This window comes from Silurus meridionalis, chromosome 18 (assembly GCF_014805685.1).
Source record: "Silurus meridionalis isolate SWU-2019-XX chromosome 18, ASM1480568v1, whole genome shotgun sequence".
In the NCBI taxonomy this organism is placed as follows: Eukaryota; Metazoa; Chordata; class Actinopteri; order Siluriformes; family Siluridae; genus Silurus; species Silurus meridionalis.
Window position 1 is genome coordinate 25,897,405 of NC_060901.1, and position 27,400 is coordinate 25,924,804.

Genomic DNA, 27,400 nt, shown 5'->3' on the forward strand with positions numbered 1-27,400 from the left:
TACCCTTCAAACCTTGGTTCATGTGCATGGCCGGTTGATGATAGGGTGATGCTCCTTAACTTTGCAGATAATTGGCCCCAATGGTGCATACAGGTACATTTCGGAGTTGAAATAACTGTAACCAGTGTTGTTATGTAGATGCTTGTATACTTAGATACTTACATAGCAATATTCAACACTTAATTAATAGTAATTTGCACTTGTAGGAGGTACAGTAAGACTAGTAAGTGAAATCAGTTGCTGCTTTGCCTTGCCTTCCATTGCCTTGCTTTGCATTCACTTGCCTTCCATTGCTTTGCCTTCCATTGCATTCCTTTCTCTTGACTTGCCTTCCCTTGCATTCTCTTATTTGGCCTTGCCTTGCCTTGCCTTGCCTTGCCTTGCCTTGCCTTGCCTTGTCTTGCCTTGCCTTCCATTGCATTCTCTTGCTTTGCCTTGCCTTGCCTTACCTTCCATTGAATTCTCTTGCCTTGCCTTGCCTTGCATTACCCTATCTTCCATTGCATTCTCTTGCCTTGCCTTCAATTACATTCTCTTGCCTTCCATTGCATTCTCTTGCCCTGCCTTCCCTTCCATGGCTTTCTCTTGCCCTCCCTTCTCTTGTTTTTCCTTTCCTTCCCTTTCCTTGCCTTGCCTTCCTTTAGGGAAGTGGTAGCTCAGTGGTTAGGGTACTGTTTTACTGATCGAAAGGTCAGAGGTTCAAGCACCAGTTTCGCCATGCTGCCACTCTCAACCGTCTGTGCTCTAGGGGCACTGTGACCCCAAGCTTCAAACTAGAATATAAGAAAAAAATTATTTCAATGTGCATTCATTCCTGCCTTTCCTTTTCTTCCTTTGCCTTTTATTAGTGTGCAGCTTTTTCTTAGCATGTCCAATAATTTGTTTCCTGCATCATTCCACTTTATTAAATACATTTTTTTTTACATTGTAATATTATGATTTCTTATTTAATCAGTCACAGACTCCAAGCCAACTCGGATCATCCACTCCACACTGCGGCACAAATTCGGATGACATTTTACTTCCTTTGTCTTAATAAATAAATGTAATTATCTAGGGACAACTTATATTGACTATACACACAGTACAGTATGCATTCCGCTTTGTGTTGCTTAGATGTACGAGCGCACTACTGAGTCATTACGAGTCCGTCTTTTTCTAAAGGGTGCTGATGAAAAAATGAGTACTGGCAGTTTATCTTTTTTCCTATAGATTGAGAAGGCCAGTGCTTGTCTAATGATGGATTAATGCGTCAGTTTTCATTAGCAGCTGTCTTTTTGAATGATGAAATCGTTTTCTCTTTGTGTATGTGTATGCGTGTGTGTGGGTGTGTAGCCTTTGTGTGATTAACCGTTAAAAAGTTTGAGGGCTGAGGTGCTCTCAGCATTCCAGCTCATCCCAAATGTATTGGAGCAGGAGATCGTCCACATCTTTCAATCCTTGTAAACCATTTCTTCATAGAGCTGGAGCTTTGGGCATAGGGGAATTGTCATGGTGGAACAGGTTTGGGTCTCCTAGTTCAAGTGAAGGGAATATTTCATCGAAAGACACCCTATAAAACTGTGTGCAAAGACTACTTTGAGGAAGAAGCACATCTGGCTGGCTAAGTCGGGTGCTTCAATGCCATGTCATGCATTAATACATGCAAGTTTTATACACTCAACAGAAAGCACACTAAAAGTTTAAAAAGAATTACATAACCTTCAAGTCCCATGTCATTGCGTAGCCTTCAAGCGACAAATCAGATCAGCATGAGGTCGCAGATGGAAGCTATTTAACTCATTCACGCAAGTGAGGAGCTGCATAGTGGTTTCTGTGTCCTCGAATTTGCGATGCAAGCATGCACAGGTGGTGTTTGCGAGTGCATTTGTGGTGTACGGTACGCGTTTGCACGCGTTAATGAGAGTGTGCTTTGGCAAACGCTTGCTAATTCGCCGTGTGGTAACAGACTCGCGCTCCAAATGTCCCCGCAAGATTCCCAGCGAGAGATGAGGAATATGCAGAGTTGTTGATGAATATGTATGATTGGTGAGATGTGTTCAGACTGTTGAGTGTGGGTTTGACAAAACAACCAGGCTAGGCTCAGTATCGAAATACAGTCTTAAGGCTGTATCCAGATGTCACAGCAATCTGAATTCGAATACGAATTCTCATATCTAGGACCTCTATCTATGACCTAGTGTCTTAGACTTTTGATTGAAAGATTTATAGGTTCAAATCCAAGCACCCTCAATCTGACACTGCTGGGCCCTTAAGCAAGGCCCTTAACCATCAATTATTTGGATGTATAAATGAGATAACTAAGTTGTTCTGGATAAGGGCGTCTGCCAACTGGCAAAGATATGTAAATGTAGTATACAGACTACCAAATAAGCAACAATAAACATTAAAAGAAAACTTTTTTTTACTCATAATGCCTTGCATGGAAGTCATCAGATGGCAGCATTTCCCAAGACTAGCATAAACAAGCACCACATGAACAAATTAACATAGAAATTGTAGTCCTAAGGCAGAGAAGCACAAAGTCATTGCCTCATTAATTGAAATTGGGGTACGTCTTGTGGGGTAACACTATTGCTGCCTTACAGATCTAGTGCTCTGAGTTCTACCCTGACCTTGGCTTGCTTGTGATATTTTTCCATGATCTCCTTCTGTATGTATTGGTTTTCTCTGGGTTCTCTGAAGTTTCCTTTCTGCTTCCCTACACTTAAATTGGCTACAGTATGACTACTGCTTCTCAGCAGGTAGTGTTGCAACCTCTCAGGTATAATGATCATTTCTAAACTTGGTGGAATAAGTTGCAAGGTTCCACATGATGTCCCTCTGACTGCATGGATGGACTTCCATAGGTTTTCTTCTAGTTTTCTCTCAATTAGAGAGAGCTACTATTTGACTCTGCACCCACAGAGGGTATTGCAGGTAAATCCGTTCACTGGGTAATTTTTAACCTTGGTTAACTTGGTTTTGTGGTTTCACATGTTGCCTCTGTGTCTTTGTGGGTTTTCTCTGGGATCTTAGGTTTTCTTCCAGCTTTGCTTCAGTTAAGTTAGCTACCATAGCGCTATGGTTTCATATTGGGTAGTTTTGCAAACTCTCAAAAACAAGGGTAATTTCTAAACTTGATTGTCTCAGTTGTGGGGTTTCTCATGTTGCCGCTGAGATTGAATTGTTGGGTTTTGCATGGTGCCCCTGAGTCTGCAGGGGTTTCCTCTGGGCTCCCAGGTTCCCTGCAGATTTCCTTCTAGCTAAGAAAGCAACTATGTGACTCTGGTTTCACAAAGGGCAACCTTTTGTCTGCTAAGGTATTTTCAAAACTTGTTTGACTGAATTGTGTGTTGCCCCTGTGTTTGCATGTGTTTCTGGGTTCCTTCCAACTTTCTTCTAATTAAGAAAGCTGCTGACTTTGGTTCTGCATTAAGTAGTATTGCCATCTTCTGACTACTGAGGTTATTTCAAAATTTGGCTGGCTTTCATGTTGCCCCTGTGGTTTCAGGGGTTTTCTGTGGGCTCTCCAACAAAGGAAACAAAAATTGGTACCAAGTAGTGACTATTAAAACATTGTTGGTTAAGTTAAGTACGCTACTATGTGATTCTGGTTCCTCAGAAGGTTGTGTTACAAACTCCTGGCTACTTATCTGAATGTGCATGTTGCTCCTATGTTTGCATGGGTTTCCTGTGGTGTCTCTGGTTTCCTTCAACCTCCCAAACATGTGACAGTCTATGCAAGATTGTCCCCAGTGGTAAATCTGTAAGATCTTAGTGGCTGGCAGTCGACCGAAATCCCAACCAATATCAAGTCAAGTCAAGTCAAGTTTATTTGTATAGCGCTTTTCACAACAGACATTGTCTCAAAGCAGCTTTACACAAATCAACAGTGATGGTGAATGGTGTGCATTTGTCCCTGATGAGCAAGCCGTGGCGACTGTGGCAAGGAAAAACTCCCTTAGATGTTATGAGGAAGAAACCTTGAGAGGAACCAGACTCAAAAGGGGAACCCATCCTCATCTGGGTGACATCAAGAGTTTGATCATAAATCTTTCAACAATACAGAACACTGGAGAGTGGGAACTGACATGATTACTGGAGTATAAGATTATAAGTAATGTTCTTTCTGCAGTCTTAAACAGTCTATATGGTTAGTAGCTCCGAGTTTTATAAGCTCAGCATTTGTGATCACCACAGATCCAGCATCAGCTTCTCCATGCCAGAGCCTTTAAACACTCCAGGAGGTCCAATGTCAAAACTCCACACATGTAGCGGGATCCAAATGGCACTGGTACGTCTCTAGATGGTTCAGGATGTTTGTGAGTTCGGCATCTACTTCTTTAAAGGTCCGTAATCATCACGAGGTGGGAGGTGACTGGAGCTGGAGCAACCTCAGGATGCCTCGGGATGGGGAGAGAAAGAGAAGCAGTGGAGAGGAATTAGCGTAGCTGCTGTTCATGATATTAACAGCACAAGTTGATAATGTGCATGTGATCAGATGTTCTGGAGCACAAGGTTATGATGTGATGTGTGTTATGTGTAGGCTTTGCTAAAAGATACGTTTTAATCTACACTTAAATTGGGTGAGTGTGTCTGAGCCCGAACACCGTCAGGAAGACTATTCCAGAGTTTAGGAGCTAAATGTGAAAATGCTCTACCACCTTTAGTGGACTTTGCTATTCTAGGAACTACTAGAAGCCCAGAGTTTTGAGATCTCAGGAGCGTGGCGGATTGTAGCGTGTTAAAAGACTGGATAGATACACGGAGCCAAACCATTTAGTGCTTTATAAGTGAGAAGTAATAGTTTGTAGTCTATTCGAAACTTAACAGGAAGCCAATGTAGGGACGATAAGATCGGGGTTATGTGATCATATTTTTTGACCTTGTAAGAACTCTGGCTGCTGCATTCTGGACTAACTGAAGCTTGTTTATTAATGAAGCAGGACATCCACCTAGTAACGCATTACAGTAGTCTATTCTGGAGGTCATAAACGCATGGACGAGCTTCTCTGCATCGGATATAGACAACATATTTCTTAGCTTAGAAATATTTCTAAGGTGAAAGAAGGCTGTTTTGTAACCTGATTGATGTGATTTTTGAAAGACAAGTCGCTGTCTAAAATAACACCCAGGTCTTTTACCGTTGAACTAGTGGTTACAGAACATCCGTCTAAATGCAGGTTGAGATGCTGGAGCGTCTGTATACCAGTTTTTGGGCCGATGAGCAAAATCTCAGTCTTATCAGAATTTAAAAGTAGAAAGTTATGGGTCATCCAATCTCTTAGTTCCTTAACACACTCAGTCATCCGGGTTAATTGAGCTGTATCGCCTGGTTTAGATGAAATATATAGCTGAGTATCATCAGCATAACAATGGAAGCTAATTCCATGCCTTCTAATAATATTTCCTAACGGAAGCATGTATATTGTGAAGAGCAGGGTCCTAGAACTGAACCTTGCGGCACGCCATAATTTACTTGCATTAGCCTGGATAGCTCTCCATTCAAATCTACGAAATGGTAACGATCGGACAGGTAGGATTTAAACCAGCTTAATGCCTGTCCCTGAATGCCGATGTAATTTTGTAAGCGATCTAGGAGGAGATCATGGTCTATAGTGTCGAATGCAGCACTAAGATCTAGTAAAACCAACAGCGAGATGAAGCCTTGGTCTGAAGCTAAAAACAGGTCATTAGTTATTTTAACTAGAGCAGTTTCTGTGCTATGATGGGGCCTAAAACCTGACTGAAATTCTTCAAAGATATTGTTCTCTTGCAGGTAGGAACATAACTGTGCAGCGACAATCTTTTCTAAAATCTTAGACATAAATGGGAGATTTGAAATTGGTCTGTAATTTGATAACGTGTTTGGATCCAGATTAGGTTTTTAATGAGGGGCTTAATAACTGCTAACTTGAGGGATTTAGGGACGTGACCTAAAGATAGTGAGGAGTTAATAATATTTAGAAGAGGCTCACCAGTTGTATATAACACTTCCTTCAGTAATTTAGTAGGAATTGGATCTAACTGACATGTTGTCGATTTAGCTTTGGCAATAACATTATACAGCTCTTCCTGTCCTATACATGTAAAACAGTGGAGTTGTGGAGTTGAAGGTAACACTGTCTCAGGAGATGCTGTAAGAGGTTGAACTGCCACAATTGTTTTTCTAATGTTATCTATTTTTTCAGTGAAGAAAATCATAAAGTCCTCACTACTAAACTGTGATGGAACACAATTTTCAGAGCCCTGATTTGTAGTTAGTTTAGCTACTGTACTGAAAAGGAACCTGGGATTGTTTTTGTTGTTTTCTATAAGTTTGCTCAGGTGTTCAGCTCTAGCAGCTTTTAGCGCCCGTCTGTAGCTGAGCATACTGTCTTTATACGCGATTCTAAATACCTCCAATTTAGTTTTCCTCCATTTTCTCTCCAGATTACGTGCTGTTCTCTTGAGGGCATGTGTATTGTCCCAGTGTTCAGGGTGCATACCCAATACCCACCTCATATTCTGGTCATGATTAACTCATCTTCAGTTCAGCATTTTAAATGTCAGATGGATGGTCTTTATATTCTGGCACACAAAGTCTTTGAATTCCAAATGGCCACATGAAGCAACAAGATATTCTGTTTTGATTCCCATGGATGGACATCTGCTTGAGTATTCTGCCTCTTTTTCTCTTCCTTTTTGCTTGATGTCCTTCTGCTATTTTCTTTACAATAATTCCTGTCTGTCAGACTGTGCCAGTTTTTGTCAATAACAACTTTTTTATAGTCAATGCAACAGGATACATTTAAAATGTCGCCCCTTTACAAAAGCTAAACTGCTGGCAGTTCTATCAGTGTCTAGGCTTCCTGAATCTCTTGTTATGACACTGTAAAGCCACGGTTTGAGTGATGTGGGTGGTCCAGGTACCATTTCTATGAATCTATGATGTCCTATGTGTAATGGCGTACAGTTTGGGGAGTTGGGGGGCAGGGGAATAGGGGTATACAGGGGTCCTGTTTAAGCAATTATTTAGCAGTTAGTTAGTTGCTGACTGGTCTGAGGATTTGACAGTGGTTCAGGCTTCTCTAGCAAAGTTTAGGAATACACTATATGGCAACTCATATTAAAAGTTTTTGGACACACCGCATTTGCCCTTATATGAGGAGAGTTCAAGTCACTTTTAATTTTACAGGTAAAAAAATAATTGCTAGCGTGGCTGTACTACGTGCAGTAGAAGGGTTAGGGTTAGGGTTAGGCTAGTGTGTCCTATTACTGATAGGTGGCACACATGTTGCAGGCCAGTCCAGAGACTGTTAATGACAATGGCAGTGTTAGGGCATGCATTGAACAGCGTGTGGTGCTGAAGTTTCTTATGAATCAAGGCGTAAATCCCACGGATATCCACAGAAGACTTCAAGCACAGTACGACGATAAGACACTTAACCGCAGACATTTGAATGGTGTAAATGCTTCAAAGATGGCTGTACGTTCATCAGTGGTGATCCCAGTCGTGATGGTTCTTTGATGATGAAGTGAAGCAGGCTCTTCTAGGATGGTTCAGGCTCGCTGACAAATCTTTATATTTCTAATCTTTCCAGGAGTTAGTTAAATGTTGGGATGTATAAATGGAAAGTGTATAAATTTAGCCAGGGAAAATAAAAAAATCAATAGAATTTCCACTCTTTGAAATTTGTTCTTTTATTTTAGAAACTTTAAACTCCTGGTTTGACTTGAACATCCCTCATAGTAAGCTCCACTGCTTTGTGCTCATTTAGCCACAAGAGCGGTAGTAAAGTCAGGTAATGGTGTAGGGTGAGGACGCCTGGGGTGAAGTCAGCGTTCTAATTTTTCTTGAAGGTCTTCATTAAGGTTGAGGTCAGAACTTGAGAGCTGGAGATCTTGGAACAGGTTATGGGTCTCCTAGTTCAATTGAAGGGAAAATTTAGTGCATCCAGAGATATCTTATAAAATGTTGTGGTACCAGTTTGGGAAACAACCACATATGGGTAAAGTCCCAGTGCAAGTTTAGAGGTGCACCTGGAAAAACTGTGCCTGAAAGACAAGGTCATAAGTCATTCCATTTATATCTGTTTTTGCTCATGTTTTTTTTTTTTTGTACTTGTTTTCTGCTTTTACTCCCTTCAAGCATTTGGCATCTTTGTGTCTTCATCATTCTGAGGTTCAGGGTTATTTCTCTCTCTCTTTCTCTTTCCCCTTTATTTATTTATTTGTTTGTTTGTTTGTCGTGAATAAATTGGCTAAATTTCAATTTTGCTACAGCAAAGCGTGAAGCGTGCGCATTAGCGGGGTGATTAGAACGTAGGCATGCGTGCGGGTGTGTTTTGAAGGTCTTTTCAGGACTCTTGAGACACGCACACACACACACACACACACACACATACACACAGAGATGAAGTGCATGGAAAACCAACACACAAAAGACTCCAGACTTCAGTGTGTCTGCCACTCGAGATAGTATTTAGTATGTAAATCGTTATTGTTGTTCGTACAGTGGTAATTAGTGAGGGCAGAGAGTGTGAAATAAGAGCCTGGGCCCTCACACAGGGGAGAAGAACGTTTACACACACACACACACACACACACACACACACACACACACACACACACACAGACACACAAACACCGGATGAGTACCCTCTCTATGGCTGTGTTTAATCTGACACTAGTGACTCCTCTACAATCATGCTTACACATTCTTACTGCCCTTCCACATAAACCCCACCATCCAACACAGACAAAGCAACACATTAGGAACAGAATCAACCATGTTTCTGCATCTGAAAGACAAAAGACACACTTTTGAAGGAGGCTTTAGACCTTGGAGGTCTCCTATTTTTCATGCTGGTCTTTTATCCATACCCAAGAAGATCAAGATCTTTCATACATCCAACATAAAAAAGCCAGACCTAAGGACTCCCTCTATCCATTCCCACATTTGTTGACTGTTACCTCCCCATACTTCTATAACCTTTCCTTTTTCTGTCTCTGGGGTAGTTCCCCATTCGGGAATGAGACGCTGCGTCATAACGCTTTGGGAACACCCCCGCGTTGTCCGCACTCTGAACCACGTGTGAAATCTGACCAATAGGCAAGTCGTGACGTCATCGGCGGGCGACGTCGCAAAGACCAGGAGCTGCAAAATGGCTGTGCGGTGGTAGCGACGCTGGCTTCGTCACTGAGAGAAGATACGCGCCACAGGGATGCAGGGAGTGTGGCACAGAGACGCAGCGTCTCGTTCCCTCAGGGAACTAGGGTTACATATGTAACCTAGAGATGTTACATCCAAACAACTCCCCCTTACTTCTGACTCCTGTTTTCCCACTCTTACCTCCCCCTAGTCCCTTAATGAGGCTATCCAAAGGGGGAAGGATCAATTTGTACACCCCAGGGTCAAGGTACCTCCCTCTTCTCCCTTAATGAGACTATCCAAAGGGGGGAGGATTCTTGACCCTGGAGTGTATACATTTGTATATATCCTGAAATCTTCCCTCAGCCCCGAAAAAGCTGCTCAGATGAGTAGAAAGTTTAGACCCCAACCATATAGAAGTCACACAAGTTTCAGATACACTTGTTACAATACACAACTAATCTGATCTAATCCTATCTATTTCTCTCAATTTCTGATGATATCGTGTTACGGATTTGTCGAAAAGTAAATCTGAAATCATATCCTCAGATTCTTTGGTTGGTGGTGGGTTGGTGGGGGGACAGGTGGGCTTAATGGGTGTGGGGAATACATTTAGTTTGCAATATCTTTCTTTAAAATCACCTGACAGGATAGTCACTGATACCGTAGGTTGCTGGAATCTACAGTTAGGGTTCGGATGACATCACTTCCCAATTGTCTCTGGCAAAAGTATTGGGACACCTGACTTTTCCAGCCATATGTGGCTCTTAACCAAAATGTCAGAGGCACACAATTGTGTTTCCTGTCTTTGCATGCAGGAGCATAACATTTTTCCTTCGGGTTGAACTAGGAGACCTTATGAAGATGTACGTTCCATGGGTTGGAAGATGTGGAAGACCTTCTGCTAGAGATTGGAATTGAAACACCACCCAAAGCATTTTTACCTCATCTACATCAATTTACTAATACCCTTGTTTCTGAATGAGCATAAATCTCTGTAGAATCTTCACAAAATCTACACATCTCCAGTGGAACATCTTCCTAGAAGTCTGGAGCTTATTAGAACAGCAAATGTGGAATGAGATGTTCTAAAATTCTTAGTGTGTGTGTTTAATTGAGAGCATGTGCGACTCATTAGAAGCTAGGTGACTGCCAGCGTATATGTGTGTGTGTGTGTGTGTGTGTGTGTGTGTGTGTGTGTAGGTGCATTCTGGGAGTTTTCCCTAGACCTGACCCTGGCTATCATTTAGTGTGATACATGTATACACACACACACACACACACACACACACACACACACACACACAGACACTTGTTATTGTGTTGTTGTTCCAAGGTCGGAGGTTAAGCGATGGGAGTGGCGAAGGATAAATTGGAATACTGAGGCGCATCGATTACAGTATCGATTTGTGTGTGTGTGTGTGTGTGTGTGTGTGTGTGTGTGTGTGTGTGTCTGTCTGTCTGTCTGTCTGTCTGTCTGTCCAGACAAAGGCTTTTTGTCCATTCTGTATTCTCAGAAAAGTTTAGTCATAGCTATGGCTTTTAGAGCTTTTAATAGTCTCTCTTTCTCTCTTCTCTTTTTTTCTCTTTCTGTCTATCTATCTCTCTGGCACAGGTCATTGTAATCTATTATGGTCATTTGTTTTGGCCCCCAGGCACTCCGACACATTATAGCATTTCTGGGGGAAGAAGAAAAAAAAAAAAGTAATGTGATGTGAAAGAGAAGCCTTTCAGGTCAGAGAGAGAGAGAGAGAGAGAGAGAGAGAGAGAGAGAGAAAGATAGATAGATAGATAGATAGACAGACAGACAGACAGACAGACAGACAGACAGACAGACCGATTGATCGATCATCTACATCTACTTCCACAATCGTGTGCCTCCGGCTTTGTGGTAAAGGTTAGAGGAAGAACAGTGTCCGAATATTTTTGGGATGTTTCTCCCGCTCCGTGTTATTCCTGAAAGTTGGTGATGGTGGGGGTTTTTTAGTGTGTACTAAGATTTGTGAGGTAATGATTCATAAGTGAATACATTAAATCATGTTTATATTTATTGCATGAGCGGGAAGCATTATTTATGGTTTATTTGGTTTTATTAGCAGGAGGAATGGCGAAATGCGTGGAATGATGGAGTGTATGGAATACTGTAGCATTCTAAATATTGCAGTGTATGTGGAATAATGAAGTGCAGGGGATACAAAAGTGTATGTAACACTGCATTGCCTGGAATATTGAAATGTATAGAATACAGAACTGGAACACTAAAATGTAGGGAATACTGAAGTGTAAAAGAATACTGGCATGTAAAGTATGCTGAAATATATGGAATACTAAAAGTGTAGTTAATTGGAATGCATAGAATACGGAACTATAAGGATAACTGAAGTGCATGGAAAACTGAAATGTATAAAATACTTAAATGTATGGAATACCAAACTGTAGGTAATTAAAGTGTATGGAATACTGAAGTGTATGGAATACGTGTGTATGGAATACGAGTGTATGGAATACTGATCTGTAGTTAATATAAGTGCATGGGATACTAAAGTGTAGGAACTACAGGAATGTAAAGAATGCTTTAATGTCTGAAATACTGAAATGTAGAAAATATTGAATAGGGAATACTGACATGTAAAGTATGCTGAAATGCATGGAATACTTAAGTGTAAAGAATTCTGAAGTACAGGAAATACCAGTGTATAGGAAATACAGAAGCATACCGAATACTTCAGTGTAAGGAAACCAGAATTGTACGGAATTCTGAAGTGTAAGGAATACTGATGCTTGTGGAATACTGAAGTTTTTACTGAGGAATTTGTACGGAATACAAAATTGTAGCAAATACTGGGATGTAGAGAATAATGCAATGTACTGAATGCTGCAAGTGTATGAAATTCTGCACTTTATGGAATAATGAACTGTACTTAATGCTGAAATGTATGGAATACTGAAGTGTGCTGTATATTGAAGTGTAAAGAAAACAATTATTCCATACAGTGTAGAATTCCAGACACTTTAGTATTCAGTACATGTCCATATTCAATTGAATATTACAATGCGGTATTTCCTACGATTCCGTATTCTGTACACGTTCCTTAAAGTTCAGTATTCCACACGCTTAGGTATTCCGTACATTAATAACGAAGTGTACTGAATACGGAAGTGTTCTGAATATTGCAGTAGTGTATGGAATACTGAAGTAGTCTACTGAATTGTAGGAATGCAGAACAGGAAATCATTTTACAGTTCATGGTTCAGATCTCACATATACACACACACACACACACACACACACACACACACACACACACTGAAAAGCTTTCAGCAAGAAGTAATAACAGGAAGTGTTTTCTCCTCAGAGTGTCGCTACGATGAGCTCAATTACACATGACCCGGCCTTCAGTTCCGTCTCACAAAGATCCATACACGAGTGATGATTCCTGCCTCGCTATCGCTTCTCACTTCAGCAGCAGGCATTAATCTGTTCGGCTCAGATAGTAATCTAATCCATCACACGGGTCTGATGCATAGAGCAAAGCGTATCTGATAAATGTCGAAGCATTGTGGTCTTTAAAGTGTTACGTCGGAGTCGATTTTACTGCTCGAGCCGTCATCGGGCACTTTTCCGTGGATAAACCAGGAACTGTTTCAGGATCTGGGCCTTTTTTTATGTCATGTGGGCAGGTTTTACTGTGTCATCTAGACTGTTTTAACTGTCATACACATGTTTTCCACCCAAATGGGAGCATGTTTTATACTGTCATGTGGGCATTTCTTTACTGTCATACGAGTGGTTTTACTGTCATGTGGGCATTTCTTTACTCCCATATGAGTTTTTTACATGTCATGTAAGTCTTTTTTTTTCTGTCATATGAGTGGTTTTACTGTCATCTGGGCATTTTTTTTACTATTGTCATTTGAGTTGTTTACATGGCATCTAGACTGTTTTAACTGTCATACACGTTTTCCACTCAAATGGGAGCATTTTTACTGTCATGTCTGTGTTTTATACTGTCATGTGGGCATTTCTTTACTGTCATATGGGTGGTTTTACTGTCATTTGAGTGGTTTTACTGTCATTTGAGTGGTTTTCCTGTCATGTGGGTATTTCTTTATTGCCATATGAGTTTTTTAAATATCATGTAGTTTTTTTACTGCCATATGAATGGTTTTACTGTCATCTGAGTGGTTTTACTGCCATATGAGTGGTTTTACTGTCATTTGAGTGGTTTTACTGTCATATGAGTGGTTTTACTGTCATTTGAGTGGTTGTACTGCCATATGAGTGGTTTTACTGTCATTTGAGTGGTTGTACTGCCATATGAGTGGTTTTACTGTCATTTGAGTGGTTTCTCTGTCATGTGGGTATTTCTTTATTGCCATATGAGTTTTTAAATATCATGTAGGTTTTTTTTTACTGCCATATGAATGGTTTTACTGTCATTTGAGTGGTTTCCTGTCATGTGGGTATTTCTTTATTGCCATATGAGTTTTTAAATATCATGTAGTTTTTTTTACTGCCATATGAATGGTTTTACTGTCATCTGAGTGGTTTTACTGCCATATGAGTGGTTTTACTGTCATTTGAGTGGTTTTACTGTCATATGAGTGGTTTTACTGTCATTTGAGTGGTTGTACTGCCATATGAGTGGTTTTACTGTCATTTGAGTGGTTGTACTGCCATATGAGTGGTTTTACTGTCATTTGAGTGGTTTCTCTGTCATGTGGGTATTTCTTTATTGCCATATGAGTTTTTAAATATCATGTAGGTTTTTTTTACTGCCATATGAATGGTTTTACTGTCATTTGAGTGGTTTTCCTGTCATGTGGGTATTTCTTTATTGCCATATGAGTTTTTAAATATCATGTAGTTTTTTTTTTTACTGCCATATGAGTGGTTTTACTGTCATGTGGGCATTTCTTTACTGTCATATGGGTGGTTTTACTGTCATTTGAGTGGTTTTACTGTCATTTGAGTGGTTTTCCTGTCATGTGGGTATTTCTTTATTGCCATATGAGTTTTTAAATATCATGTAGTTTTTACTGCCATATGAATGGTTTTACTGTCATTTGAGTGGTTTTACTGCCATATGAGTGGTTTTACTGTCATTTGAGTGGTTTTACTGTCATATGAGTGGTTTTACTGTCATTTGAGTGGTTGTACTGCCATATGAGTGGTTTTACTGTCATTTGAGTGGTTGTACTGCCATATGAGTGGTTTTACTGTCATTTGAGTGGTTTCCCTGTCATGTGGGTATTTCTTTATTGCCATATGAGTTTTTTAAATATCATGTAGTTTTTTTTTTTACTGCCATATGAATGGTTTTACTGTCATCTGAGTGGTTTTACTGCCATATGAGTGGTTTTACTGTCATTTTAGTGGTTGTACTGCCATTTGAGCGGTTTTACTGTCTTATGAGTAGTTTTACTGTCATGTGGGCATGTCTTTACTGTCATTTGAGTTGTTTAAATATCATGTGGTTTTTTTCTTTCTTACTGCCGTATGAGTTGTGTTACTATCTTGTGGGCATTTTTTACTGTCATTTGAGTGGTTTTACTGTCATATGAGTAATTTTACCGTCATTTGAGTAATTTTACCGTCATTTGAGTGGTTTTACTACAATATGAGTGGTTTTTCTGTGATTTGAGTAGTTTTACTGTCATGTGGACATTTCTTTACTGTCATTTGAGTTGTTTATATGTCATGTTTGTTTTTTTTTTCTTTCTACCTGCCATATGAGTTGTGTTACTGTCATGTAGGCATGTCTTACTGTCATATGAGTGGTTTTACTGTCATGTGGTCATTTCTTTACTGCCATATGAGTTTTTTACATGTCATTTAAGTTTTTTTTTACTGTCATATGAGTGGTTTTACTGTCTTGTGGGCATTTTTTTACTGTCATTTGAGTTGTTTAAATGTCATCTAGACTGTTTTAACTGTCATACACGTTTTCCACTCAAATGGGAGCATTTTTACTGTCATGTCTGTGTTTTATACTGTCATGTGGGCATTTCTTTACTGTCATATGAGTGGTTTTACTGTCATTTGAGTGGTTTTACTGTCCTATGAGTGGTTTTAATGTCATGTGGGAATTTTAACTGTCATGTTTTTATGAGTGTAGATTTACTGTCATGTGGGGGCTTTTTTTTGTCATGTGGTTAGTTATTCTTGTCATTTGGCCATTTTTTATGTGTATGTGGGCATTTATTTCATTTGTGTGTTTTTTACTCTCAGAAGTTGTAACTGTCATATGGTGCTTTCACTTTTTTAAGTGGGTAGTTTTTCCTGCCTTACTCTCATGTAAACATCTATGTTTTTTTCCAACATTATACCTAAAAATGGCGTAATTCCAGCTTTTTGGAAGGTCCGAGTTCCGAGCTGACCAGAGCGCAGCATTCATTTGGGTTGTTGTGAAAGTGGATGGTTATTAGTCAGTATTTGGACTGTGATAATGAATCTTTAGAAAGAAAAAAAAAACACCCTGATGAAACGAATGTGCTGCCGCAGCACTGAGTTTCATGTTCACACAATCTTATTAAAGCGAAGCCGTGATGAATGAGTCTCTCACCACATCCCTAATTCTCCATAAAAATCTCTTCTGTTCTCTCGCTTTCTTTTTTCCCCCATTTGCTGCCACTGATCCTCATTTCTCCATCTGTGCCATTACAGGTGAGTCACAATCTCTCTCTTTTATTTCGTTATCACGATATCTTTCTCTTTGTGTCTCTCTCTCCTTCTCTCTGTATCTCTCAATATCTCTCTTTCTTTCAGCATCTCTCTCTTTTATCTATCATCAATTACGTCGTCGTGCGTCTTTGCACCACATGGAACGAATTCTCGGACCTTTTTTTTTTCTTTTTATGATTCCTAAAGCTTTTTTTTTTTTGGTTGTAATTGAACTCCAGGAAAAATCTCAACCATGCCGGAAACCCTGTACGCAAATAATCCCATCCATGACCTTTAACCTAGTCGTATTTCAGCCAGAATATCACGACAGGATAGAATATTACTATATTCACACACACACACACACACACACACACACACACACACACACACACACAAAGCAAGACATGCACACAAAACTCTATACTCGTTCCCTTAAGCATGTGTGTGTGTGTGTGTGTGTGTGTGTGTGTGTGTGTGTGTTATATTGATTTCTCATTTCCTTGAACTTGAAATGACCTTGCCGTGTGGGTTTGCTCATGCGTGCATCTCTGTATCACTGCGTAGGAGTCCTTTGTTTTATTTCCTATCTGTTTTTGTTTTGTGTGTGTGTGTGTGTGTGTGTGTGTGTGTGTGTGTGTGTGTGTGTGTGTGTGTGTGCGTGGTGAAACCAGTCGGATTCTGACCGTAGGCTGAACCCATTACACTAATACGAAGTTGCTTCATTGCAAAGAAAAAATATATAAAACTGAACCCGTGTCCTCTCAGTCGGTTTGCCCCTGTGGTGCTCCGACACCCACACACCCCGGTGCATTATGGGATTGGTCCCTCATGCCCTGCGCGGTATCGCAACTTTTCGTCTTGTCTCGAAAAAACTCAACAAAAGAAAGTAGAAATCATCGCCGTTTTTCTATCGGTTGCCGCTATTTCAGCAACATGACAAGGGGTGTGGCCTGTTAATTTAATGGGTGTGGCCTGTTTATTAAATGGGTGTGGCCTGTCCTTGTTTCGTCCCCCTGAAATGCCCCTACTCGTCCGAGGAAATGAGACACAACCCCTGTTGAGTCTAGAAAAGGAGGCGTGGCTTATGTAAGTCTTGTTGCAAAGTTTGTGTGGCTTCAGGGCTTTTCAGTTGAATAAGAGGGTGTGGCCTTTATTTTTTTTTATATTTAAATGACTTCCTGCCCATCACAATGATAAAGAAGAGATATTTGTGCTTGTGAAGGAGGCGTGGCTAATGGGCCTGTCGATTGCAGCAGTAAAGGGGAAGCTTTTGGAAGCTAGTGAAGTGGGTGTGGTCTGTAAGGTTGAATTAAGAAGGTGTGGCCTTAGGCTTACAGACTGAAAGAAGGAGGTGTGTGTTCTCTGCCTGTCAATAACAATAATAAAAGGAAAAAACTTTTGGATGATTTCAGTGCTAGAAAAATGAGCGTGATCGGTAAGGTTGAATCAAGGAGGTGTTTCTTTCAGTGTCAGAGAAAGGGGTGTGGCTGAAAGAAGGGGGTGTGACCTGTGTGGTTGTGAGTCTCTAAGAAAGAGGCGTGGCTTCTGCACTTATCAATCACGGTACTAAAGGAAATGCCTTTGGAATTGACAGTGCGAGTAAAATGGGCATGGTCTGTAAATTTATATCAAAAGGGGTGTGGCTGTCAGTCTAAAAGAAAGAGGTGTGGCTTGTTTGGATGTCAGTCTCAGAGAAGGAGGCATGGACTCAGAAGATTGCATTAGTTCCAATGAAGAAGGTGTGGCCTTATAGTATATAACATGATGTAGGTGGCTTCTATTTCTATCAATCACAGTGAGGGTGGAGTTTAGTTTTACCTGTAGCGTGAAAGGGGCGGGGCTTATGTGCCCAATAACTCTGATAATGAAGACAGGGTTTTAGTTACAGTGACGAGGGCACTCTGTGTGTGTGTGTGTGTGTGTGTGTGTGTGTGTGTGTGTGTGTGTGTGTGTGTGTGTGTGTGTGATTGAAATGGAGTGGTGTAATCTCTGAGTGAATCTGAGTGATGGGAGTGGAGGATCATCTCGAGTGTCATTCACTTAACTGACTGCTCTTCACCCAAACCTGTTTCTGCATCTTTTCTTTTAACTCATCCTCTCATTCTTCTATTCACTCGTTCTCTCTCTCTTTCTCCATTCATTGTCTCTCTTTCTTTCACACTCCATTTATCCTCTTTCTTTTGCCTATTAGATAGACAGACAGACAGACAGACAGACAGACAGACAGACAGACAGACAGACAGACTATATTTTTTGTCGATTTGTCTCTCTTTCTGATCGGTTGTCTCTATCCTCGTCTATTTTATTTGATTTATATTTCTTTATGTCCCTTAAATCTCTCCTAGGATGCTGTGTGTGTGTGTGTGTGTGTGTGTGTGTGTGTGTGTGTGTGTGTGTGTGTGTGTGTGTGTTTGTGTGTGAGACTGTGCATTGATCGAGAGAAACCATGTGTGAAGCCATTTAGGAGACTTAACACAAAACAAGCTCTGTGTGTGTGTGTGTGTGTGTGTGTGTGTGTGTGTGTGTGTGTGTGTGTGTGTGTTGTACAGACTTTTACAAGAGTGATCAATGAGTGTGTAGTAAAGGAGGCGTGGAGATGATGGATGTGCTTTTGTGTGTGTGTGTGTGTGTGTGTGTGTGTGTGTGTGTGTGTGTGTGTGTGTGTGAGATCTTCTATTAGCTGCAGCGTTAAACACTATACACTTACAACATTTCTCTCTCTCTCTCTCTCTCTCTCTCTCTCTCTCTCTCTCTCTCTCTCTCTCTCTCTCTCTCTCTCTCTCTCTCTCTCTCTCATTCTGTGTATAGCAGTGTATAGCATGATGTGTGTAAGTTTGATGATCCTCAGTAAGTTTGATGATCCTCAGTATTTTAGGTTGCCAGACGGCATCAGACAGAAACAATCTGAGATCATTAAAGGAAAAACTGTAAGTAAATAAATAAATAAATAAATAAATAAATAAATAAATAAATAAATAAAAGTAGTATTTAATAATATATAATATGAAAATAAATACATTAATGCATAGCATTAGTATTTCATAACTAAAAAATAAAAAGAAAGAAAGAAAGAAAGAAAGAAAGAAAGAAAGAAAGAAAGAAAGAAATATATCAAGTTGTAGTAATAATAATAATAATAATAATAATAATAATAATAATAATAATAAAAGACAAATAATCAATACTTAAACAAACAAATACATTAATTATTTAATAACATTATTAGTTATGGTAGTAGTACAAGAAACAAATAAATAAATAAGTAAATAAATAAATACATAAATAAATAAAGTTGAAGTAGAAATAGTAATGATAATGAACGAAAAAAAAGAAAGTAAGAAAAAATATTAATAATGAAAAACAAATACACTAATTAACAATCAACAAATAGAAATAATATTGATAACAATAATAATTCCAAGAATAATAAAAAGAAAGATAGAAAACATACAAATAAATAAGAAATAAATAAACAAATTATAAATAAATACACTAATTAATTAATAATATATTCATCTATAATTATAATAATATAATATAGGAGTGTATTGGTACATGTATTGGTATTTTTCGGTGCAGGGGATTAGGTTTAATCCTTTTTACGTGGGGAAAATAATTACAATCCCTCACGAATGTATTGAGTGGCAGACCACAAGTTTGTTTAGTCTCTGCCTCACAAATTCTTTTGTTATTATTATTAAACTTGAAAACATACACAACAACACCAGGGGTCTAAAAAAAAGAAACTAGAGTTCGTACTCTCCGTACTGGAAATACGATTTGTAGTGCGTATGCATGAAAACGCAAACCTGGAAGTGGCTAACGGCTAACAGTGGGGTTATGGATTCTTTATCGTTTTATGTCCAGCTTCTAGAATCTTTTTCAAAAATAGAAAATCATGACACTCCCACAAATCAGCAGAGCAAATGAATGAAGGATGGAGGGAATGAAGAAATTTGTTAAAGTCTGCTGAAATAAGCAGAACATATCTTTAGAAAATGTAGTATGGAATGTAAAACACACACATAATTACACACACATCTGTATTACCCAAATGGGGTCTAACAAATGTAAACTATTTAATTACAATTTTACCATTTATTTAATTTAATTTGAACAATTCTATTTGTTGCCAATTGAAATGATTACTCAATAATTCAATTTTATTTCAAGAAAATATTATAAAAGAAATGTGTTTATTTATTATTTAGACCAAGCAGCTTTTTTATTTTTATTTCAAATCATTTTAGAAACGGAAAATGTCGATCACAAATCATAATAAACTGCTATGATAAAAAAAAAAATATTAATATAATTTTATATAATACGGAATTTACAATTCATTATTAACATTAGTATTTATCATAAAAAAATAAGGACTCGGGTCCCGAGTAAAGGAAACTTTACACTACTGCATGTTCAGATGTCCCCATAATCCCCTCACTAGAACCACCTCCATTTCACCCAGGACCACGGCATGAAACCTGGAAAGCTGCCAATTTCTCATAACTGGTTCGATGACGTTTTAGATGATGATCAATTTTATTAAACAGTTGTATTTTTTCGGTGTGTGTGTGTGTGTGTGTGTGTGTGTGTGTGTGGAGAAAACAACTATAATGTTATATTTACTGAGGTCTTTCGAGCACTAAGTCATTTCACCGGTACGGTAGATGGTGTAAAATAATTCTCCCTGCTCCACAATTACAGAGGCACCTACCCATGACTGAGTGTGTGTGTGTGTGTGTGTGTGTGTGTGTGTGTGTGTGTAGAACAAGCAAGCTGTTCGAGACTCGGGGAGCAATTACACTGAGCAATTGTTTCCAGTGACTTGCCATAAAAAAAGAAAAAAGGACAGGATCATGCCGAGGTTTATTCAACACCACAAACACTTCATTAGACGAAAATTACTGCTGTAATGCATTTCACCACAAACCCAAAACCCCCAAACCAGCATTCAAGTTCAATTCCTGTGTATGTTCGATTTTATTATAATTTATTTAAATGTATAGTTTTATTTTTTATGATTTTTTTATAGTTTATTTTATTTGATGTTGTTTCATTTATGGATTAAGTTTTTTTTCTTCTTTTATTTATGATTATAGTTCCTTGTATTTATATTTGTATTATCTGCATTTTATTATTTGTATATTTTTATTTTCATTTAATTCATTTTTTAATCGGATGATTTGGTTCATTTTTGTTTATTGATTAAATTAAAAAACATTGTAATATATTTTAACTATTATCTTTTTTAATCTGTATTTAATTTGTGTGTTTGTTTATTTATTATTATATATCTTATATTATATTATATTATAATATATTATATTATAATGGTTAATCACATGCACATAGACCACGCCCCCTTTACAAAGCATCATATATACATCACTCTTCGAACTTTGCAAACTTTTTTTTTTACACGTTTTTCCGCTCGGTCCGTAGAGGTTCCCAAACCGATCAGCACCCACGGTGCTTACGATCTCAGCGGGCTGCCGATATTTCTCGGAACAACAGAAACCCATTTGCAACCTTTTAAAAGCGGCTCCGGATGGACCGCCGAAGCCCTTACACGTCTTCTGAGCATTCTCCGCTGGGCTTGTCGTGAGATGCAGCCATGTTTTTTTTTTCTCTCTCTGGTTCTGTGAGCATTTGTTTCTTTTTAGCTTTAAAAGTGGAAGGAAGGCGCCATGGGGGAAGGGATTCACAACCTGTCGTGGTTTTCCCACAAACGTCTTAAGATGCTGTAGCATGAAATGTACCTTTCATTTGAACCTCACTTCTCACCTCACACCCTTGAGTCTATATGAGCACAAAATATCTTCCCAGAAGAGTTTATCTCATTAGAAAAGCAAAAATCTGGAATAGAACCTCCAGAAAGCACATACGATGGGGTGTCCACAAACTTTTGAGGTTCGTAGAGCCTTCGCAGTTGAATGATCACTTGGAGGAAAACTGGAACATCGCCCTGGAAATGTGCATCAATAAGTACATTTGCATCGAGTTTCCTGAGGAAGTGGTGTTTTTTTTCTCTCCTCGAAACCAAATTGAAATTGATGAGAGTAATTATCCTAATGGCAGCAGGTTACAACTTGAAGGTGTGTTTGCGTGACCGTTAGGACAACAGCTTCCTAATGAGACGCTCAATAACTCAATAGGAAAGTGGACGGGCTGAACGAGTGCATCCGGACCGTTTTGCTCGTCCATGGTTTGATCGAGATTCTTCCCCACACCTTTATCTCTATTGGGTGAAATAAATATAAAACGTCAGGCAGAGCCACGTGGTGCTGAGGGTTAAACACGAAAAGCTGGAAAAAGAACGTAATGATTGAAACTCTGGTGTACAGAATTTTATGCATTTATAGAGAGGCCACGCCCACTTCACTGAGAATTTTATATATAGAGAGGCCACACCCACTTCACTAAGAACTATATAGAGAGGCCACGCCTACTTCACTAAAAATAAAAATAGAGAGGCCACGTCTACTTCACTGAAAATAATATAGAGAGAGGCCACGCCTACTTCACTGAGAGAGGCCACACTTGACATGACTTAGAACGTAACTAGACAAACACATAGCGGGGTTTAAAATTGATACTTGAACCATTAACCCAACAAAGACTAGCTCAAAAGGGAGCGGATAGACTTTCTCGACTAGAGTCTGCTCATTCATATCGTTTGTCTTTGTTTACTTGTTTATGGTCAGCAAAAAGTCTTGATTAGCCCGTACGAGAACTAGCGTCCCAGCTCTAGGCGCCCCACCAGTGTTACACCAAAAATTCCTGTCAGAATTGCTAGCATGCTTCCTCGTAATAATTTATGACTGACCATTCATCAAAACGACAGCAGGTGGGACAAGGATTGACCCCTTGACGTCGCGAAAAAAGGCCGTTGCTTACGTCTTGAATACTTTATGAAGCTATGAATAATAGAGGGGTCAATCTAGTCATTTAGAGGAGCATTATAGGGCAAGCTCTAGCAAAGCAACCGATCGATTCGTTTTTTTTTCTTCCTCCTAACCGACTTATAGACAGGAGGCTCGGAGGCATCACATCTCCTCTTCACCACATTCGCATCATTTTCGCCTGATGACAGGGCGAGAGGTAATCGATAGCACGTCAAACCGGCGACGGGATAAATATTCATCAGAGAGAGCAAGACGATCAACGTAAGGCAAGATAGGCCTCGGTTTGAACTCTAGAAAGTTGTGGGGTTTTTTGGCCCAAAAAATCTCATTGTTATTCTACATAAAAGAAAATTTTTATCCATTTAATGTTGCTGGATTACTATTGCTGGAATTCTTGTAAGAAGCGTTTGTTGGTGGGGCAGAGTTTCACCTGCACGTGTTCCCAGTAGTGAAAAGGAAGTTGTTTTGGGCAGGTGTTGTTGGAAATGGGTGTCTTAAAGGATCAAAAAGTATTCACAGTTAAGTATTATTTCCAGTCATACAGGAGCAACCGTGATCCTTCACATGAACTGACAGTGGTATTAAAAGGACGGGGCGACCAGCCATACCGCTTGAGAATCTCTAGCCATGCTGCAGGAAAACTTTCCAGGACGAATCACTTCATATGGTTCTGACTTCTTATATCCGTCCCATTCCCCCTAATCTTACACCCCCCTACTTGTGGGAAATGTTAAAGTTCAATTGTGACGATCCACCAAGAACTTTGCCTGCATTACGCAAGCAAATCCTCCCCTTTCGCAGGAGTCTGCAGCGACCTTTCTTCCGGGATATGTTTGAGAATCTCCAATGTTTGAGTCTCCAGCAAGGCGTTGCACATGTCAAACACTTACATTGTGCATACTGTGGTAAATCAACACGCTAATAGTGTGTACACTAGTTTTAATCAGAAGAAATAAACTTACAGATGACAACAAGGTAATACTGTTTGTCTTTTCATTTCAGTATTGTATGTTTGGGGGGCATATTGTGTATACCAACAAACGGCATGCTTGGTGTTGGCGTGCTTGGCCAATTTTCAATAGCTCGTTAATAAAAAGGAACGACTGATGTCGCAAAAATGTAATAAAAACTACGATGTTTTATTTGGACATGTATGGAATAAAAATACTTGAGTACAGATATGTGGGAAAAAAAGCTACTCAAGTATGGTAACATATTACATTTACTTCCACTATTGTCCACCAGTGCGACCTACAAAGTGTTGGCCTGACACTGGAAACTCCTTCCAATAGTGAACATTCCCAAATCTGTCCTTCCCACAGAAACAATGGCGTATTATTTACATTACCGCTCAAGCTGCTGCTTTAGAAAACAAATCAACCCATTCAGATCAATTGGGATCAAGCAAACAAACAGCGATGTGGTGAAAGAATAGGCCATGATACCCAATGCAAAATTTGAATATATCCCGACTAGAAGCAACCGACCCCCCGATCAATCGTTCGAAAAAGAGACAATCTTTTAAAGTGTGCAATTCAGTGTAGTGAAGAGGATTACAGGATAAAGCAAATGTAGCTCACTTTCATGTGATGTTCTACAGAAATGTTCCCCAAAGATATTCACAGCCCTTTCATTTATTTTTTACCCTTAGAAGGTAGGGGAGTTCTTTTCACAAACATGTGGTCGTTTTTCTTGTAATTATACACGATGTGAACCGACAGACGTGTGTAACGGAGTCAAAATACTTCGCAAAGCAATAAAAAACACAAACAAATGCATCATCCCGAGCCTTGAATGGTTTTAGCCGGAGAAAACAGGGGAAATAAATACGACGTCAGGTTCGTTTCGCGCATCTCCGAGGCATGCATCATTCAAGCGAACGGCGTCTTGATCTAATTACCGCCCGTCGCCGTCGCCATTGTAGCCCCGGCTGATTTGATTTATATCGAGTTATACAAGGAATGGATTAACGGCTTATAAAAAATGCATGATGTGCTGCCTCGCCAACACTGCATTTGTCAGGGCTCTTTAAATTCCTTTACTGTGTGCCCAGAAGAGGTAAAAAAAAAAAAAAACGAACAACTAAATTAATTTTGCGACTTCCTTTTTATTTAACACTATAGCTATAGTTTGTATAGTTCTAATTGTGCATATTAGACCAGGGTACGTATATATTTCTCAAGCTAGCAATACACTATAGTTTGAACAGTGAGCCCTTTGCTGCCTGCCAGTCCCAAAAATGACTAATGGGTACCTTTGAATCAGGTGGTTGTGAGTTTAAATCCCTGTACCACCATGCTGGCCTTGTTGGCCCCAAACATTCCCATTAGCAAAATAGTTGAGACTGCGTAATAATTTGCGAATCTCATAAACCAATGTTTTATTTACAATAGAACATAGAAAATATGTCATATATGGCTAATAAAGGACAACAGGTCAATGAGATGATTGGGTATAAATAGTGTATCTGAGAGTGCCAAAGTCTTTCAGAAGTACCAACAAAAGAGTTTCACCAATTTGTTAAAGACTGTGTGTACAGATTGTAGAACAACTTCAGAATAATGTTCCTCGACAAAAATACCCATTGCAAAACAGTTGTAAGTCTCATCATTTGCAGTATGTAATATCATGAAAAGTTTCAAAAAAATCTTGAGAAATCTATGTGCACAATGGACAAGGGCCAAAACCTGGATTGAAAAACAATCATGAGTCTCTAAAAGAAATCACCGTCTGTGAACAATGTTTGCCATGTCATCTACAAATGATGGATGAAATACGATCATACAAAGAAGTAGTCATCTGTGAACATGACCCAGAAATGCCACCATCCTCTTTTGGACAAACTCATTTAAAATCTAACAATACTAAGGAGATAAGGTGTAAGAGCCTCGCTGAAGGGCCTTTAAAGGGGGCCCCGGGTGGTGCTGGAAATTGCACTTTTGACTTACCAGTCCAAAATTCAGTGCCTTAACCACCGAGCTATAATTTTAAACCCTGAGGATACTGGTTTAACTGAGGGAGTACACACTAGTACACTCAATTTGGGGTGGACGAACATTCTGGAATTCCAAATTCCATAGAAAAATGGTTCTGGAACATTGCACACTGTCTGCTTTTTCGAATTTCATAGTGTTTCTTATTGCTATATTTTGTACTGGTGATACAGTAGTTATGAAATGTAGACTGGAATCCAGGTTTCATGTCTACAATTAAACAGAGAAGAAATGAACCGTTTCATCTTTTATTTCCATTTAAAACCAGTCATTTGCCACTTGGCCTGTATTTTTAACACCGCAGGAGCCACTATTCCTGGATACCGAGCACCTGGTGCACATCAGTTCAGGCATATCTGAGATATCTGCTCAACACGGCTCGCTTTAAAAAGTGCTCGACGATAGCCGCAGTTTGCCACGCTTGAAAAATCCGTAGCCCCAGGTGATCATGGCTACAGCTCTCACAGCTGCCGATGATCTTCTCCGGAGCGCAGTTCATCACCTGAATATGGATCACTCCATTCAGAGCAGACAGGAAGTGTGCAGCGTCTGTTGAAAGCCTGCAAGGAGATTAAATATGTAATAGTGTAAGAAAATCTACAAATCATAACTACATCTTATTATATTGATAACATGGTTGGAAAGCTGGAATTCCAAGCTCTTTGGTTAAATCCTTGCCTTGGGGAGGTTTCACCGAGTTTTCAGGTTTTCTCCCAGAGAACAAACAACATGAATAAATGAAGCCAGTATGTCATTCTTTTCTGAGTCGATTGTATTATTTACAGCATATTGAACTCCAATCTATTATATTGTTTTAATATAATAAACGAAGTTCTAAAATAATGGATATGGAGAGAACTGTCTTCTGGAATTTTGACCTCAGGCCCTGTTTTATTGAGGGGGAGACTCTCCTTTAACCACTACTATAACCAGGAAAAAAACATTAGCATAGATGGAGAGATGCATAGATGGATGGATGGATGGATGGATGGATGGATGGATGGATGGATGGATGGAAGGATGGAAGGATGGATGGACAGTGGATGGATGGATGTTCTGTATGATCCTCTGAACTCATGACCTTCTGATCTCATGACTTTCTGATCACTGGTCCAACATCTTGAACAACCCACAATAGGCCATGTGTAAGAAATTGGGTGTCACTGAGGGTTTCTCGATTTCTGACAACTTTGCTTAATCGTCATTGCCATATGGACCAGAGGGCAAACACTGCCGCTATTTGTGTGACTTTGCACGTTAGTCTGCGTTAGCATCGGATTTTGTTTTCCACTTTCTCAGAAAGCTGCTTTTGATCTTTTCTGACATGTGTGTATCTGTGTGTGTGTGTCCTTACAGATTTGATTACCAGGAGCTGCTGCACAACTCAACTTTCTGCCTAGTGCCTCGTGGCCGGCGACTCGGATCTTTCCGTTTCCTCGAAGCCCTGCAGGTAAGTAGCGCGATGCCGCCTTCTGAGGAAAAAAAATTAAAAATATATAAATAAATATATAAGTAAAAGTATAAATACCCTGAAGGTCCCTATATTCCTACCAGACGTCCATTACTATAAGACTGGTTTCTATGGCAACTGATCTTGGCCCTGCAGGTTGGCGTCTTGTTGTTACAGAATGCTGAAAGTTTGGGTTATTGGTATTGACATTCTGTCTTCTTTCAGCTCAGAAAGTTTCCTGTTCTTTAATGAGAAACGTAGCATTTG

General features: G+C 39.5%; 1 protein-coding gene across 2 annotated transcripts in view; it reads left to right on the forward strand.

Annotated features, from left to right (window-relative positions):
* The window catches only part of LOC124401370 (exostosin-1), a 127,388-nt gene that overhangs the window by 72,595 nt on the left and 27,393 nt on the right, over positions 1 to 27,400 (forward strand). For both annotated transcript variants that reach the window (XM_046873646.1, XM_046873647.1), the window contains one exon: positions 27,040 to 27,133. In XM_046873646.1, coding sequence (XP_046729602.1) covers positions 27,040 to 27,133 — 94 coding nt within the window. The remainder of the gene's footprint in view (positions 1 to 27,039; positions 27,134 to 27,400) is intronic.